The sequence below is a fragment of the Emys orbicularis genome, chromosome 5 (genome assembly GCF_028017835.1).
Source record: "Emys orbicularis isolate rEmyOrb1 chromosome 5, rEmyOrb1.hap1, whole genome shotgun sequence".
In the NCBI taxonomy this organism is placed as follows: domain Eukaryota; kingdom Metazoa; phylum Chordata; order Testudines; family Emydidae; genus Emys; species Emys orbicularis.
In genome coordinates, this window is record NC_088687.1 from 24,877,788 (window position 1) to 24,893,672 (window position 15,885).

Here is a 15,885-nt window from a genome sequence, read left to right on the forward strand (position 1 = left end):
TCTTCCCACCCACTTCCGCCCCCTCCTCCGAGCGTGCCCTGTCCCCGCTCCTCCCCCTTCCCCCCCAGCATCTCCTGCATGCCGCAAAACAGCTGATTGAGACAGGTGGGAGGTGCTGGGAGGGAGGGGGAGGAGTTGATCAGCAGGGCTGCTGGCGGACGAGAGGCACTGGAGGACGGGGGGAGCTGGTGGAGTCAGCACCTATGCTTGGGAAGCACCCTCCCCACTGCTGTGAACCCCTCCTGCACAGACCCACCTCTTAATATGCAGCAGCATGTGCACTCTTCTATGAAAGTCTCCTTCCCTCCAGAGGGAACCATTGCTCACCTTCCTGCTGTCCCGCTGGGATAGCTAATAGCAGTTGTAGCACAGTCTTTCCATACAGGGTCAGGCATACACCTGTCTTTGTCATGTGTCATTTGAGGTTCAGCTTCATCAATGAAAAGGTTATCAGCAGACAGATGTTAGACATTTCACTTTTCCCTAAACAAGCTTTGCTGTTTGGGCTGTCCTCGAATTTATCAGTATCTCTTAACATCAAACAAGGTTAAGTTGTTTACTCATTTAGAAAGATTTCTGTTCTGTGGTTCAGCTTGGTGTGAAGCTTATGCACTAGCTTTAATTCTTGCAGGAGACAGTCCCCATTTGATAGAGTTAACATCATGCCAGAAAAAAACCCAACACTTTTTTCTCCGGTGCAGTCTAAAGCAACTCCGAATTTTAACAGGATTACTGTGTACTAGTGGGTGGGAATGCAGGAGATGAATAACAAGCATAGAGAGGTTAACAACTTTTGTGGATGGGATGGTGAACATGCAGAATTTTTTAAGGCATCTCCCAAAGCAAAAACAAGTGGCCTTAAGCCAAAATCAGAAACACTCCGCTGTGTCCAAAGGTCAGCCCAAGGGAGGCAAAACTATTGCCTACACAAGAAGTTATTTGTAATTAATGAGGAATGGTTTCTTTTCTTTTTTTTAAGAGTAGTTACCTGCACAAACTTTCCCTGTAGTGCTAGTGTTGTCCTGTTTGTGAGGAATTAAGGGTACATTTGGGATTGCAGTAAATCTTGACCCGTACAGAGCCCAGCAGTGTGGCTCTGGTGATCTGGAGGAAGGGGCTCTGTGCAGAGAGAAATTTGGGGATGGGACAGAGACGTACATGGGCAGGAGTTCAGGCCAGGACTGGCAGACCAATTAATCCCACCATGAGAAGGCAGAGGTTGCTAGTGCTGACATCTCAGATTCATGACATTTACCCTCCCATCTGTTACCAGATTTGCCCGTTACTTTGGGGTATGCTCATTTATTAGGGTTACTGTTCTTGAGGGTGGGGGGTGTTCTGTAATTCTATCAATGTACTGCTTGTGTCACGTGTGTTTTCATACGGAGCTCTACTTCTGCACGTTCCCTCACAATAGAGCTATCCTGCAGGACCTAGGTTCCCCAGGGTTGGGGTCTTCCAGCCCCAGAATTGGACGAACACACATACATACATACATACATACATACATACACACACACACACACACACACACACACACACACACACACACACACACAGCATGTCTGAGAGACCAGGTTAATCAGCACTCCCAAGCTGACCCTTTATATGCCCTTGCACTCAGCAGGCTGGGTCGAGCAGCACTTCCAAGCTGCCACCCTCATATGCCCCAGGTTCAGCATGTCCCTATCCCCACTTTCATGTTACAATTGTTCTGGTAGTAACCCACTTGATGAGCAAACCCCAGAGGATTTTTGGCCACTGCAGGGATCTTTAGCTTAGACACAAGGAGCGTTGCTGCAGAGCAAATGAGGAAGCCAAAAAACACCCATGAGGGGAAGAGAGAGAGAGAGAGAAGCAACCAGCTTAACCATGAATATTATTGCCAAGTAATAACCATAGGGGAACCAAACAAACAAAACAGTTATAATATTAAATCTAACTTAAATTTGATTATAAAAGTCAGGTTTAGAAAACGATGACTGATCACACAAGTCAGGGTCAGAAGACTATACCTAGAAAGAGAGAGAGAGAGACATGGGTTCTCATCACTCCATGAAGCTTGAATCGATCGGGGGTCCCAGGTGGTGGTGGTAGCTGAGGGTCCGGAGTGCTGGAGACAGGCAGAGCTCCCAGCACGATCAGTCAGGAGAAGATGAAGTCGCAATGGAACTGATGCAGATTTTGGATCCAGGCATCAGAGCACTAACTTGAGCGTGGGTAGGGGTTTTTGTAGGGAAAGAACAGTGGTTCAAGGGAGAACACTAGATTTGTTTGTGGGTAAACTGATGACTCAGGGAATATACCAAAGTTGTTTTGTTCAGGCTAGACAATAGGATCTGATCATTCCTGGCCATGGGCGGTGTTCCTTCGAGGGAGCTCACAATGCAATTAGGCAGCTTCAGTATTTTGGATACCAATAAAGGATTTATTACTGGAATTGGTCTGATAACTACTGAGCTGGGTGTGTGTAGGTGTGGGTTCATTAACATCTGGAGCAGAGATCCCCCATCATGCAGTGCTTCCCTGCTTTTCTGGTCCCAGAGTTCTGTGTGGTTCTTGCCTTGGAATCCCTGTTCTCCATTCTGTATGCTAATGGCGATGCCTCCCTGTCCCATCTCCGATGCAAATGAGGCTAGGGGAGTTTCCTTAATCCTGTCACCCTGGTCTGGAGGGGTTTAGGTGTGTCTCCCACCGCCTTTTCATTGCTTTTTGTAAGCCTTTCTTCTGATCAGCTTTGGTTCAAGCAGAGGCTGGGAAACGGGAGGTCTTTCGTGAGTCAGACAGGCTGGGTACTGCGCCCTGGTTCCCCAAGAACATAGAGCTGCTAGGTAACATGTCCCCATCAGCTTTCACTGTATAGCTCTTGGATTTCAGTTCCTAACCAGCCCTAGCTAGCCCAGGGTGTAGAACTGAGACTTGAGGCAGCAAGATGGTATTCCCCTCAGGCAGACGAGGTCTCACAGGAGAAGTGGGGAACTGTTGTCCAGCCCAAGGTAGTTTTTCCCCACGTCATTCAGGCAGTGTTGGGTTTGCTATGCCAATGTAAAAATCAGTAGCTGAGCCTCTGGCTCTGGACTCTGTGGCAGACAGGGTGTGTGTGTGTGTGTGTGTGTGTGTGTGTGTGTGTGTGTGTGTGTGTGTGTGTGTGTGAAAATTCTCACTAAACTGCAGTTCGGTACCAACAAACCCACAAATCCTCACTGAAAATAAATGTGTGGAGTGACAGGGGGAAGTTCATTGAACAATAGTCTGAGTCCTGCTGCCGTGCCAAGGTGGGGCCGTTATGGGCAATGCCATCCTCCTTGTGTGCTGATGGGAGAGCACTATGTCACTTTGTGGTTCCTCCACTGGTACTCAGCCTGGCCCTGGAACACGACTAGGATATGAGCAAATGGCCAGCGGTGCAGATGCTCCTCTCCGTTGCCAGCGCTCACTCATCTGCATGCCTCCCCAGTTCATGCTGAACCTCCTGAGTGAGGGTCTTCTGTTCATTTCTTTGATGCAGTATCCTGGGTTGTTCTTATTGTTGTTATGTTACTTTTTTCATAGATTCACTAAAAACTGTAGTACCGGATAATCGGCACTGTGTCTTCCAGCCATTCATCTGGGTGAAAGAGGTTCTAAACCCCTAGTAACCTTACTGAATTAAAGGGAGTTGCTCCAATTTTACACTGGTGTAACTGAAAGCAGAATTTGGGCCAGAAAGAGTGTAAAAAAAAAAAATGTAGTGAGGTCAGATTTAAGTAGGGTTGCTGCTATTTGTGTGTTATGTTGCAGGGCAAATAACCACAATACTATGGTGTTGTGTTACAGTGTTGTGATGTTGCTAGGTTATAAGTAGTATGGACTAGAGAAAGAAGCATTCCTTTTTTTCCTCCCTTTACCTATTCGGATTGGTGTGTTGTAATTGTGCAATGAAAATCCTAGCCTAAAATCTGGTTTTACAAGCATAATTGTCCCTCAGAGTTTGTGTGTGATACATATATTGGCTTGTAGCAGTGGCATTATATAAGTGATCCCAATACCAACACTGTAAAGGGGGGGGGGCGAACTTTAGGAAAGAATAAAATGATTCACTAGGATTTTTTTCCCTCCTATGGACACCTGAACAATGAATCCGTTTTTATTTGGAAAGCCTCAAGATATCAAAGGATTTACAAGTCATGGTGTTACAGACCAAGGGGTTTGAACAGCTCTAAAGAACTCAGTCTGACGCATAATGTCTTGCCAAAAGGCCCTCTTTTCATTACTTTTAATAGCATTGTGTGAGGCAGAGTCTACAGATGAAATGTCTGGCAGAAATATTCTGTAGCTGCATTGATCATGAACATAAGAACGGCCATACTGGGTCAGACCAAGGGTCCATCTAGCCCAGTATACTATCGTCCGACAGTGGCCAATGCCAAGTGCTTCAGAGAAAATGAACAGAACAGGGCAATCATTGAGTGATCCATCCCGTCATCCACTCCCAGCTTCTGGCAATCAGAGGCTAGGGATACCCAGAGCATGGGGTTGCATACCTGACCATCTTGGCTAATAACCACTGATGGACTAACCTTAATGAACTTATCTTATTCTTTTTTAAGCCAGTTGTAGTACATCATCCCCTGGCAATGAGTTCCACAGATTGACTGTGTGTTTTGTGAAGAAGTACTTCCTTTTATTTGTTTTAAACCTGCTGCCTAGTAATTCATCAGGTTACCCCTAGTTCTTATGTTATATGAAGGAGTAAATATCACTTTTTCTCCACACCATTCACGATTTTATAGACCTCTATCATATCCCCTCTTAGTCGTTTCTTTTCAAAAATGAAAAATCCCAGTCTTTTTAATCTCTCCTCATACAGAAACTCTTCCATACCCTTAATCATTTTTGTTGCCCTTCTCTGTACCTTTTCCAATTCTAATATGTATATTTTGAGGTGGGGTGACCAGAACTGCACACAGTATTCAAGATGTGGGCGTACCGTGGATTTATATAGTGGCATTATGATATTTTCTGTCTTATTATCTATACTTTTCCTAATGGTTCCTAACATTGTTAGCTTTTTTGGCTGCCGCTGCGCATTGAGCAGAGAGCTATCCACAGTGACTCCAGGATCTCTTTTTTGAGTGGTAACAGCAAATTTAGATCCCATCATTTTGTATGTATAGTTAGGATTATGTTTTCCAATGTGGATTAATTTGCATTTATCAACATTGAATTTCATCTGCCCAGTCACCCAGTTTTGTGAGATCTATTGGTAACTCTTCGCAGTCTGCTTTGGACTTAACTATCTTGAGTAGTTTTGTTTTGTCTGCAAATTTTGCCACCTCACTATTTATCCCTTTTACAGATCATTTATGAATATGCTGAACAGCATTGGTCCCAGTACACATCCCTGGAGGACCCCATTATTTACTACTTTCCATTCTGAAAACTGACCATTTATTCCTACCCTTTGTTTCCTGTGTTTTAACCAGTTACTCATCCAGGAGGGTACCTTCACTCTTATCCTATGACTGCTTATATCGTGTACTTAAATCAGTTTGCCTACAATTTGTTAAGGGCATAAGGGGAACTTTCTGCTACTTCCTGGCCTTGGATCACTAATCCCCATATCTACACGGCATGTTAGTCTGCTCTGTTTACACACACATTTATTTATTTATTTATTTTATTCCTTATTCATTATAGTAGAATTGTTTACATCTTCGAGAGTGTAATTCCTGCTGCCCCTAACATGGAGCTGTACCTTAAAGTCACATCTGAGCCTTGTATTTTGCACAGAATAATGTGTGTGTGTGTACACACATAAATGTAGAATAACAACAATTCCATTCAAATCACAGCAGCAGAAAAGCTCTCTATTCAAATAATAATAATAATTAATTTATGATTTTATTAATTGCATGGAGTTTTCTGCTGCTGTGACTTGAATGGAGTTGTTGTTAACATTTATATTGTGGTAGCACCTAAAGGCCACAGTCAGGTTGGTCCTCATTGTGCTTGGCCCTGTACAGACATAAAACAAATGACAACAGCCCCCACAGCCTCAGGAAAGTGAAGCCTAGGAGTGCCAGCTTTCAAAGAAAAATACTCTTGCCACATTAAGAAAAAATATTGCCACTGAGAGGTCATTTCTTCTTCCCCTGATGAGTTTAGTGGCTACTTAAGTGTGTTTATTTTATAATTCTGTGATTCTAGTTTTAACTGTGATTTTCAATAGTTTTCTTCTTATATGTTCATTAAAAACCAGATAATTATGAGCCTGGTATTGCAGTTCTTAAAATGCATGAGGAGCCCCTTTGAAGCCCACTGGCTGTCCCGGTAAGTAAGAGGCTCTTTGCATTTGTAAGGATTGGAGTATCAGGCCCATATCCTCTTGCTCTTTGAAGTACAGCAGAGCAAATTCTGTTCTATTTAAGGCTTATAATAATGGTAAATTATTTATATTTCATTCAGTCATCAATGTTTATAGCTTTCAAAGCAGCACAACCAAATGATATCTATATCAGCTGATATATATACATCTCATCATGCTACATAAACTATAGTAGCATCAGGGATATCTGGATCAATAAGGCACTCCACGTTGTCAAAAAAGTATCCAACAGGCTTAATGAACTGGAATCCTCACACCCCAGTACCCCTCATACTGGCTTCAGACACCCCCCGTATCTCCCAGAAGAACACACAGTTTCACTTTTTGTTTCCTCCAGTCACCTCAAACCAGTCCAACCTGCAGTATGGAGCTTCTAAGAGCCAGATTCTGAACTCATACGTCTATGCACACAGCCCCACTGATATCAATAGAAAATTGCTACTGCATGAGATGGGGTGGCAAAATCTGGCTGTAACATTCCAAAGGTGAAATCCTGGCCCCATTGACAAATGGGCCCTATTTACCCCTGGCAAAATGCCTATTGACTTCAGGGAGGCCTAGGTGTGCAGTCTAGAGACTGTAAGCCAGAGACACTGAACAAATGCTCTTTCACTTCGTTTATGTGTTGCTGAATTCACTCTGCCTCTGGTGCATGTGACATAAATGGTAGAACAGGGAAAGGTCACTCTGCCTGACGTGCCTGTCTCTTCTCAGTTCATCTTAATCCCACCTTCCTCCTTTATTCCCGTGGCGTCAGTCCCATGCTCATGCAGGAACAAGGGTAAATGCTTCTTATGGTCATCTGTACCCTTATTTTATCTACTGTAGAAACTTAGATCATGCCAGCTTCAGGCCTTCTCTCGTGCCTGTGCATACACATGGTGAAACGGTGGCCAAGTGACGTGAAATTATACCTGCTTACAGTGGAAAATTGAAAGCCTGAGATTTCCCTTTTTAGTGACCCCCTCCATTTCCACACAGGCCTGCACCGGTATACCTGGGTTTCTCTTTGCACTGACATCTCGGATACATTTACAGTTTTCATTTTACATGAGGAAAATAATAATGCTGTATGAGGCACCTCGCTAATCCCTGCTTTAGTCTCAGGAGGGCTCCAACAGCCACAGGCAACACAAGTTTTCCCCTCTCAGCCCATGCAGGCTTGGCTGTCTCTCTGCAGGTAAGCAATAGGTACACTCCAACCTCCCCCTGCACCCCAAGCATTCTGAGCATGCCCTGGAGTGTTTGGCCCCTCTTCCACTGGACACTCAGAGAATTTGCAGATCCACTACTTCCAAAGGACCAGTACACACCAGCTTACCAGTTACTCCTCAGGATCACCACTCTGCTCATCACACAGCACATAGATACATTTACCGTAAAAAGAAGAATTTTGTTTAAAAAAGAAGCAAGATTTGAGAAGAAGCAAGTAGAATTAATGGAAACAAATGGTTACATATATAAAATAAAATTATAACATGTTTTCTAGAGCCTACACTTGCTTAGATAGTTATTGTCATATCACATAGAGCAAAAGCTTACCCAAAATCCTTCCAGTGTATTACAGCCAGACTTGGCTGTGGTCTCACGTTCATGAGATAAGTCACACTGTCCCCTTGCCTACTCAGTGGAAAGATCCCATCTCTTTGCAATCCCAGATATATCATTACAATCCTTTGATCTTATTATTTGTAAACAGGACACCCTCTACTCATTGTTCTTTCCTGTGACCTCCTTCTCTTGTTGACCTTACAGTCTTTTAATTTGTATCCTGCTCCACATGCAGATAGGTTTACATTGTGGGACACAAAATGCACACTATACAGTTGACCAGACACAGAGAGAGAAGCATGTCCTGTCCCTTGCCTGACCAGAATCTCTCCACAGCATGTCACCTCCTGGTGACCTACTTTTAACTTCAAGGCTTTAAGAACTTAATTTCCAGTATAGATACCTAACTTCATAAATATTACTGGTACGTACGTTTCATAATGACTAGCATGACCAGTGCGTTCCTGGTTCTTGGTAAAGACCTCACATGCCACCTTTGCCATGCTACTATGTAGACATCAGACCCAGAGGATCCCTGTAAACCCCTGTGCCCTCTGCCAGTTGGCACCAAGAAGTTCCTGGGTCACCCGGAGGATGGTAGGAATTGTCTCCTGTGTACCTGTTGGAACAGGACCTCTCCATTGCTCCTCTACTGTCAATTTCATACCAGCCCCAGCACCTGCAGCTGCATCACCACCAATGGTCCTGAGATTTTGGACAGTGTTCTGACAGTTTAAGAAATTCCCCAAAAGTGAGAGTCACAGGCCAAAAGCCTGAAACTGGGTAGATATGAGTGCAACTATTATGATCCTTTTAATAAACCTATTCATAACCAATTTCCAGAGACATCTATAATTCTCTTATAAATCTGAGAATCTCTATTAGATCACCTCAGAGTTATCTTATGCAGTGTTGTTGTAGCTGTGTTGGTCCCAGGATATTAGAGAGACAGGGGGGTGAGGTAATATCTTTTATTGGACCAACTTCTGTTGGTGAGAGAGACAAGCTTTCGAGCCACACAGAGCTCTTCTTCAGGTCATTATGAAATGACCTTCAGGGCCTGAAGAAGAGCTCTGTGTAAGCTCAAAAGCTTGTCTCTCTCAGCAACAGAAGTTGGTCTAATAAAAGATATTAGCTCACCCACCTTGTGTCTCAGAGATATATTGTTGTTATTCAGAACAGACAGGAGTGTCTGTAATATAAATTCATGGAGGTTAAGTCCATTAATGTCTATTAGCCAGGATGGGTAAGGAATGGTGTCCCTAGCCTCTGTTTGTCAGAGGGTGGTGATAGATGGCAGGAGAAAGATCACTTGATCATTACCTGTTAGTAGGGTGACCAGACAGCAAGTGTGAAAAATCGGGACAGGGGATGGCGGGTAATAGGAGCCTATATAAGAAAAAGCCCCAAATATCGGGACTGTCCCTATGAAATCGGGACATCTGGTCACCCTACCTGTTAGATTCACTCCCTTTGGAGCACCTGGCATTGGCCACTGTCAGTAGACAGGATACTGGGCTGAATGGACCTTTGGTCTGATCCAGTATGGCCATTCTTATGTTCTTATGTAACAATCAGGGTCCAGTCACCTAAAGGGGAGAACAGAAGGTTTAAACCCCCCAAATAAGCAGCTAAATCGATTGTATCCAATGCTATTGTACTATATAATATATTGAGTAAGGTCTTTTATGAAACCGTATATTGTTCTGAACTTGATGGTCGCTATCAGATATGTATACAGACTATGGTTATAAATGTATGTATTTGTGTATATAGAAAACTGTACTCCTAATCTGTGGGGCAGCTTCAGATCCACCTCACAGCAGGGTAGTGAAGCAGTCAAGAAGGGAGAAGCATCTCCCAAACCAGATGTTTACACACAGCCAACTTCAAGTACCCCTCCATTATCCAGCCCAGGAAATGACAATGAGGGACCATTAGAGTTAATGTGAAGACATTGAATCAGCTGAGAATTTCCTCACATTTTATACCTATAGTGACTGAAGAAAAATACTGCAACCCCTTTTAAAATGGAAGGGGTTGGAAGTGAAATCCATCCAGAAACTGAGGGACAGCCTCTAGGCGGGAGGCTGGGTGTGAACATTGGTTCCTCCCCACGCGCACCCCCCCCCGCCCCGCCCCGCGCGCGATAGACAGGAGGTATGCTTGCTGGGAAACTGTGCAAATACAATAGTTAACTTGTATTAGAAAAAAATATTGTATCTACTATGGAAGTGTAAAGTCTGAGGATGCGACTTTATATTTAGAATCATAGAATATCAGGGTTGGAAGGAACCTCAGGAGGTCATCTAGTCCAACCCCCTGCTCAAAGCAGGACCAATCCCCAGACAGATTTTTGCACCAGATCCCTAAATGGCCCCCTCAAGCATTGAACTCTCAACCCTGGGTTTAGCAGGCCAATGCTCAAACCACTGAGCTATCCCTCCCCCCAGAAATTAGTTTCTGTGTAATTTGTATGTGTTTGCTTCCCCATATTATTTCATATGTGAATCAGTGGGTTTTCTATTAAATAAACTTTTGTTTTTTATTCCAAGCAGGTTTCTTGTGTGTAAATTGTGGGGAGTGTGGGGAGCCAAAGTGACGTGATAACTGGGGGGCTGGTTTCACGCCATCAGGGGTGACGAACCAGAGGGGAACTGTCCGAGTGTCTGGTAGTTAAGAACTCGGAGAGCACAGATATGGGGAGACTTGGGACTAGAAAGGCTGTTGGCGTCACCCTCCAAGGGGTAACTAGACTGGTGGAAGCCAGAGTGAGACTTTGTGCTTGTGGGCAGGATACTGGTGTCAGGGATCTGAGCCATAGCAACACAGAATTAAGACACCTTAAGGTTACAGGGTAGGCAGTGACAGAACCCCTTACAGGTCAGGGTGATTTCAAAAACATCACAGTAGCTTCATAGCAAAAGTTTTGGCAACATAAAAATATAAATCCCTTTCCTCCCCAAGTAACAGGTGTTCCATATGTAATTACTTCAAGAAAATCCATCTTTTCCCTCCTTTTACACTTAATTCCTGCATGACTTCTATCAATTGCTGTCCCCAAGAACTAATATTTTTCCTGTGTTGTAACAATATTTTTCTTTCAGTTCCTGTTTATACTTCCTAACCTTTCCGGTCCAAATTCCCCATTTGGATGTGTGTGCGCGTCACCTGTCCAAGTCAGTGGGAGTCATGCATGGACATATGAGTGCAGAATTCATCATTGAGAGATTTTGTCCAAAATTAAACCATACTATTTTTGAGCATCCTTGTCGATATATTTATCCTGGGGAGCAGACATGCAGTATGTATTGACATTAACTGCAGTTTTAAAAAAAATGAAGTATGAGCTGTCCTAACAGATTTAATTCCTTTGCTAGTATTTCCTATCTTTTACAGTCTATTTTTCCTATTGATCTCAAGGAGAAATAATTAATTTGTCTTTTTGTCATCTATGATATCCTACTATCATGTAGAAAATAACTTTCCAGTGATTGCAATTACCTTCCTTTGGTTAATTTCCATGATGATCAGGTATCAGGGGGTAGCCGTGTTAGTCTGTATCTACAAAAACAACAAGGAGTCTGGTGGCACCTTAAAGACTAACAGATCAGCTGACACATCTTTTCTGTCTTTATTTTGTTTAATTGTTTTCATCTAGTAAAAGGTTTGGTTTATATGCATTTTATACAAATGTTTTGCAGCCTGTCATTCTTTGTTATTTATACACTATTCTAACATGGCTTTCTGCTACAAATTAGCTGGAAAGGTTGCTGTGCCCTCCTTTCATTTTCATTTTGTTCTTTCTTTTCCTCTCTAGATCACAAAGTCCACGAGGGAAGGATCTGTACAGGAACGCCTCTTGCCACAACCAGAGTTGTCGGATGGAATTCCTCAAGTCAGCCTCCGATTAACTGACAGTAGTGCATGTTTGGAGGAAATGGATTTACCAGATGAAATCTCTTTCATTAACAGTGCTGCATTCTTCTCCAGGTTAGTGCTCCTTTCTTTTCATAAAATATATCTGTGGATGTGTTTATATTCAGAGTATTAATATATAGCCAGGACATAAAGCAGGTGTGTAGCTTTGTATCAGTATTGTAAATGCTGCTGATGCTCAGATTTTAATCTTAAAGCAGCCAGTTCCTTTTACATTAAATAGGGCCTGCGTCATGTTACCATCTGCATGGAATAAAACATTATGCTACATGCCTAACTAAGCAAGGGGACCATAATTCACCCAGATTCCCAAATGCCCTGACACTCTTTAAAATGCGGTTTAAGACATCCATTATTTAAGACTAATGTATTTCTACGATACTAACTGTGAACTATGGAAAATATTCAAATATACTCTTAAGAAGAGGATACATCCCATTTTTATAATGTCTACAATTTTATGTTTCATAGGCATGTGGGGGCAATTTTTAAGCACTCCTGTTGTGAACCAGTGAAGAGGGAAGAAGGGTAGCTTAAAAATACTTTTAAAAAATAAAATTTCTCAGCCATGCTGTAATAAAAGGGCATCAATTCATTTTTTGCTTTTTTCAGTTTATTACATTAGGTTTAATATTGAAACAGATTTCACTAAGTGGAATCCCATATTGCTTTCTTTATATACCATTACCTGGCAATCCAGCTCTTTTCTTTATTTATACACATGTTCATGCACACATGTACCTACTCTTATGGGACACGTATGCATAGGGCTAAATTATTAAAAACATGCATGCTCCAAATGGAGTAGTGTGTGCAAACAGATATTCAGATGCATATATAAAAAGAACACACATGTTTGTTCCCCATAAAAATTTGCATGCATATAAACCTGGCCTGTTTTGTAAAGGATTGTGATCGAGAAAGCTGTTACACATTTGAAACTGTGCTGAGAAATGTAGATGTGTTTCTGGAATAACTGAACACACAAACTGATGGAAGGTTGGTCTTGCCGCAGGCTTCCTATGTGACTTTAGTCTCGTGACTTAATCTTTCTGTGCCTGAGTTTCTCTGTTAGTAAAATGGGATAATAATACGTACTTGGCTTATAGGAAGGTTTTGAAGCTAAATTCATTAAAGTTTTTAAAGTCACCCTTGAATGGAAGGAAGTACAAAATATTATAATACTTTAAAAAAGTGGTCAATATGGTGCCGTGGTTTCTGAGGCTGCTGTGTAAATGTGAGCACACTGAAAATGTGTGTATATGTACATTATATATTACATCTGTATGTGTCTGCACGTGCACACAGGATGGACGATGCTCTGGGAATGAATGAGTTGTGTAGTGCAGTGGTTCTCAACCAGGGGTATGCGTACCCATGGGGTACAGAGAGGTCTTCCGGGGGTACATCAACTCATCTAGATATTTGCCTAGGTTTACAACAGGCGACATAAAAAACACTAGTGAAGTCAGTACAAACTAATATTTCATACAATGACTTATTTATACTGCTCTATATACTATACACTGAAATGTAAGTACAATATTTATATTCCAATTGATTTATTGTATATTTATATGGTAAAAACGAGAAAGTAAGCCATTTTTCAGTAATAGTGTGCTGTGACACTTTTTTATTTTTATATCTGTTTTTGTAAGCAAGTAGTTTTTAAATAAGATGAAACTTGGGGGTACGTCAGACAAATGAGACTCCTGAAAGGGGTACAGTAGTCTGGAAAGGTTGAAAGCCACGGTTGTAGTGAACGGGGCTGTCTGTAGGTCTCCTGTCTCAGCTTGTAGAAGTTGGAAGATGTGCGGTGAATGAGGCATCAAACTGCAGGAAGAAATAGGATGGTCTTGTGGTTAAGGCTTTTCAATGCTATGATGTAAGTTGAATGCCGTGATACATGTTGAATATTGTAGAATTGAATTCTGTCCCTGCCTCTACCACAGAATTCCCGTGTGGTGATGAGTAAGTACTTACACCAGATTTTCCCAGGTGGTCACCAATTGTGAGTTCTGCATTTTCTGGGTGCCAAACTTGAGACCCTAGGGCCTGGATTGTAGAAGTGCTGAGCACTTAAACTGCAGCCAAGTTCAACAGGAGCTGCACCTTGAACATATAATGTGCTATAAAAATGCTAGGTCCTCTGAAGAATTATGCCCTAAGCATCTCAAACTGGGCACTACTGACCTTAATATCTATGTGCCTCAGTTCCCCATCTGCGGAGTATGGTGGAAATAAATTCATTAGGGTTTGTGATACCCTCATATGGAACAATGAGGATAAAATATATGGAATAGCTACCCATTTAGTGAGCCCTTTCCAGTCTGTGCACTGAATGAGACCAGGGTCCCATGGGGAAAAAAATGATATTGAGTATGTGATCATATAATTAAAGACTGTATCGTAATGCGTGCACAAAAGGAGCTAAATTAAAGCTGCTTGGGTACCTTAATTCTGGCATTTCCTAACCTTCGAGTGCTTGACTTTGCTAACTTGATGTTCTTTTAACATAGTGTTTGTGTGTAATATATACATATACACATATAACAATGACACTCACCTACTTTCTAAAGCACTTTGTGATCTACTGATGAGAAGCACATATAAGATTATGTATATTGTGCTGCATGACTTCTGAGCTCTCCTCTCCATTGAATTATATTCAAAACATTCCTTTCAGACTGAGGCAATTTTAAGACACTTCATCTTCCTTTAGCACTCCTTGAACTTTTGAAAATCCCTTTCCCCAATGAATGACTGATTGTAACAAATGTCTAGGGTAGGGGAAAAGGGGTGGGGCTGATTTTTCATAAGTATCACTTACTGCTTGCATAGTTACAGTCTTAATTAGAACAAATTATGAGCTACCTATGAAATGCTAAGTCCTAGTTCAGAAAAAAGTCTTGTTTTTATGTGCTCATGTTACTGAGGATAGCCTGTTTGCAAACTCAGATTTTTGATCTGAAGAAATGGATGGAGAATGTTGTTCTTTTCACAAAAGTAATGTTAATGATGTGGCCCTGGCATATGCACAATACACAAATACTTTGGCTTCTACTATTTGCAGAGCTGGGCGAAGTATTTGGAATGGAAACAGTATTCCTGAACTCATTCTGCCATTTATGGTTTTGTGTTGAGAGGATCATGGTTGCAAGCAAGGTTCCCTCTCAATTGAAAGCATGCCCGGCTGCACCCCCTGCTGGCAGCCACTGCACATTGAACACTGCCTACTGAGTTGTGAAGCTTCCTTCACAGTAGGCATCTCCTGTCCACTGGAGGTTTCCTCTCTTGTTGTCTGAGGGAGGAAGGGACTCTAGGCCTTCCCACTAACCCTGCTTCTCCACAGGGAAGGGTCTTCTGGAATTGCTGGGGGAAGGGAGCTATGAAGCTCCTGCTCCTTTCCATAGGTCCTATCCTCCTGTGGCTGCCACTAGTAACAAAAAGAAGCAAGCTGGACTGAGGAGGGGGAAAAGTTGGTTCTGGGGAGGAGAGATGGAATGTGGCAAAACAAACAGAATAGAGAAACCCATTTTTTGTTGGTGGTGGTGTTCCAGGCTCTCTTCTGTTCTAGTATTCATCAGACAAGGCTGCTCAGTACCTGTTTGGAAAAACATTCACCTAATTATACCTCCTGTTTGAGGCATTCTCCCTCAGCCATCGAGCATATTAATCCGTAGTAATTTTTCCCAGAAGCATAGTCGTGGCTCAGCTTTCTGTCGTGGTGGGCTGTCAGTTTTAACCATTTGCCAGTAATCTCACCTAGTAGGCCACTGCCACCACAATCGCAGCTGCCTGAATCTGTTCTACAATGGTGCTCATTGTTCAGCTTGAATCATTAACTGGAAAAAGGACACTTTTCTTTCATTTGAGTACAAATGAATTTTGTAACTCTTAATTGGTGTAATTTTTCCAAAATCATTTTTGGTTTGATTTTTGAATTCCACTAATAAAGAAGGTTTTCTTCAGATTGGAACCATAGTAATGGGTTATAACATTTAATATGGATCAAGAATTTTCAACTG

At 42.3% G+C, this 15,885-nt stretch overlaps 1 protein-coding gene across 1 annotated transcript in view; it reads left to right on the forward strand.

Annotated features, from left to right (window-relative positions):
- The window catches only part of FAM13A (family with sequence similarity 13 member A), a 185,732-nt gene that overhangs the window by 73,638 nt on the left and 96,209 nt on the right, over window positions 1-15,885 (forward strand). The window contains exon 7 of the mRNA XM_065404718.1: window positions 11,739-11,911. Coding sequence (XP_065260790.1) covers window positions 11,739-11,911 — 173 coding nt within the window. The remainder of the gene's footprint in view (window positions 1-11,738; window positions 11,912-15,885) is intronic.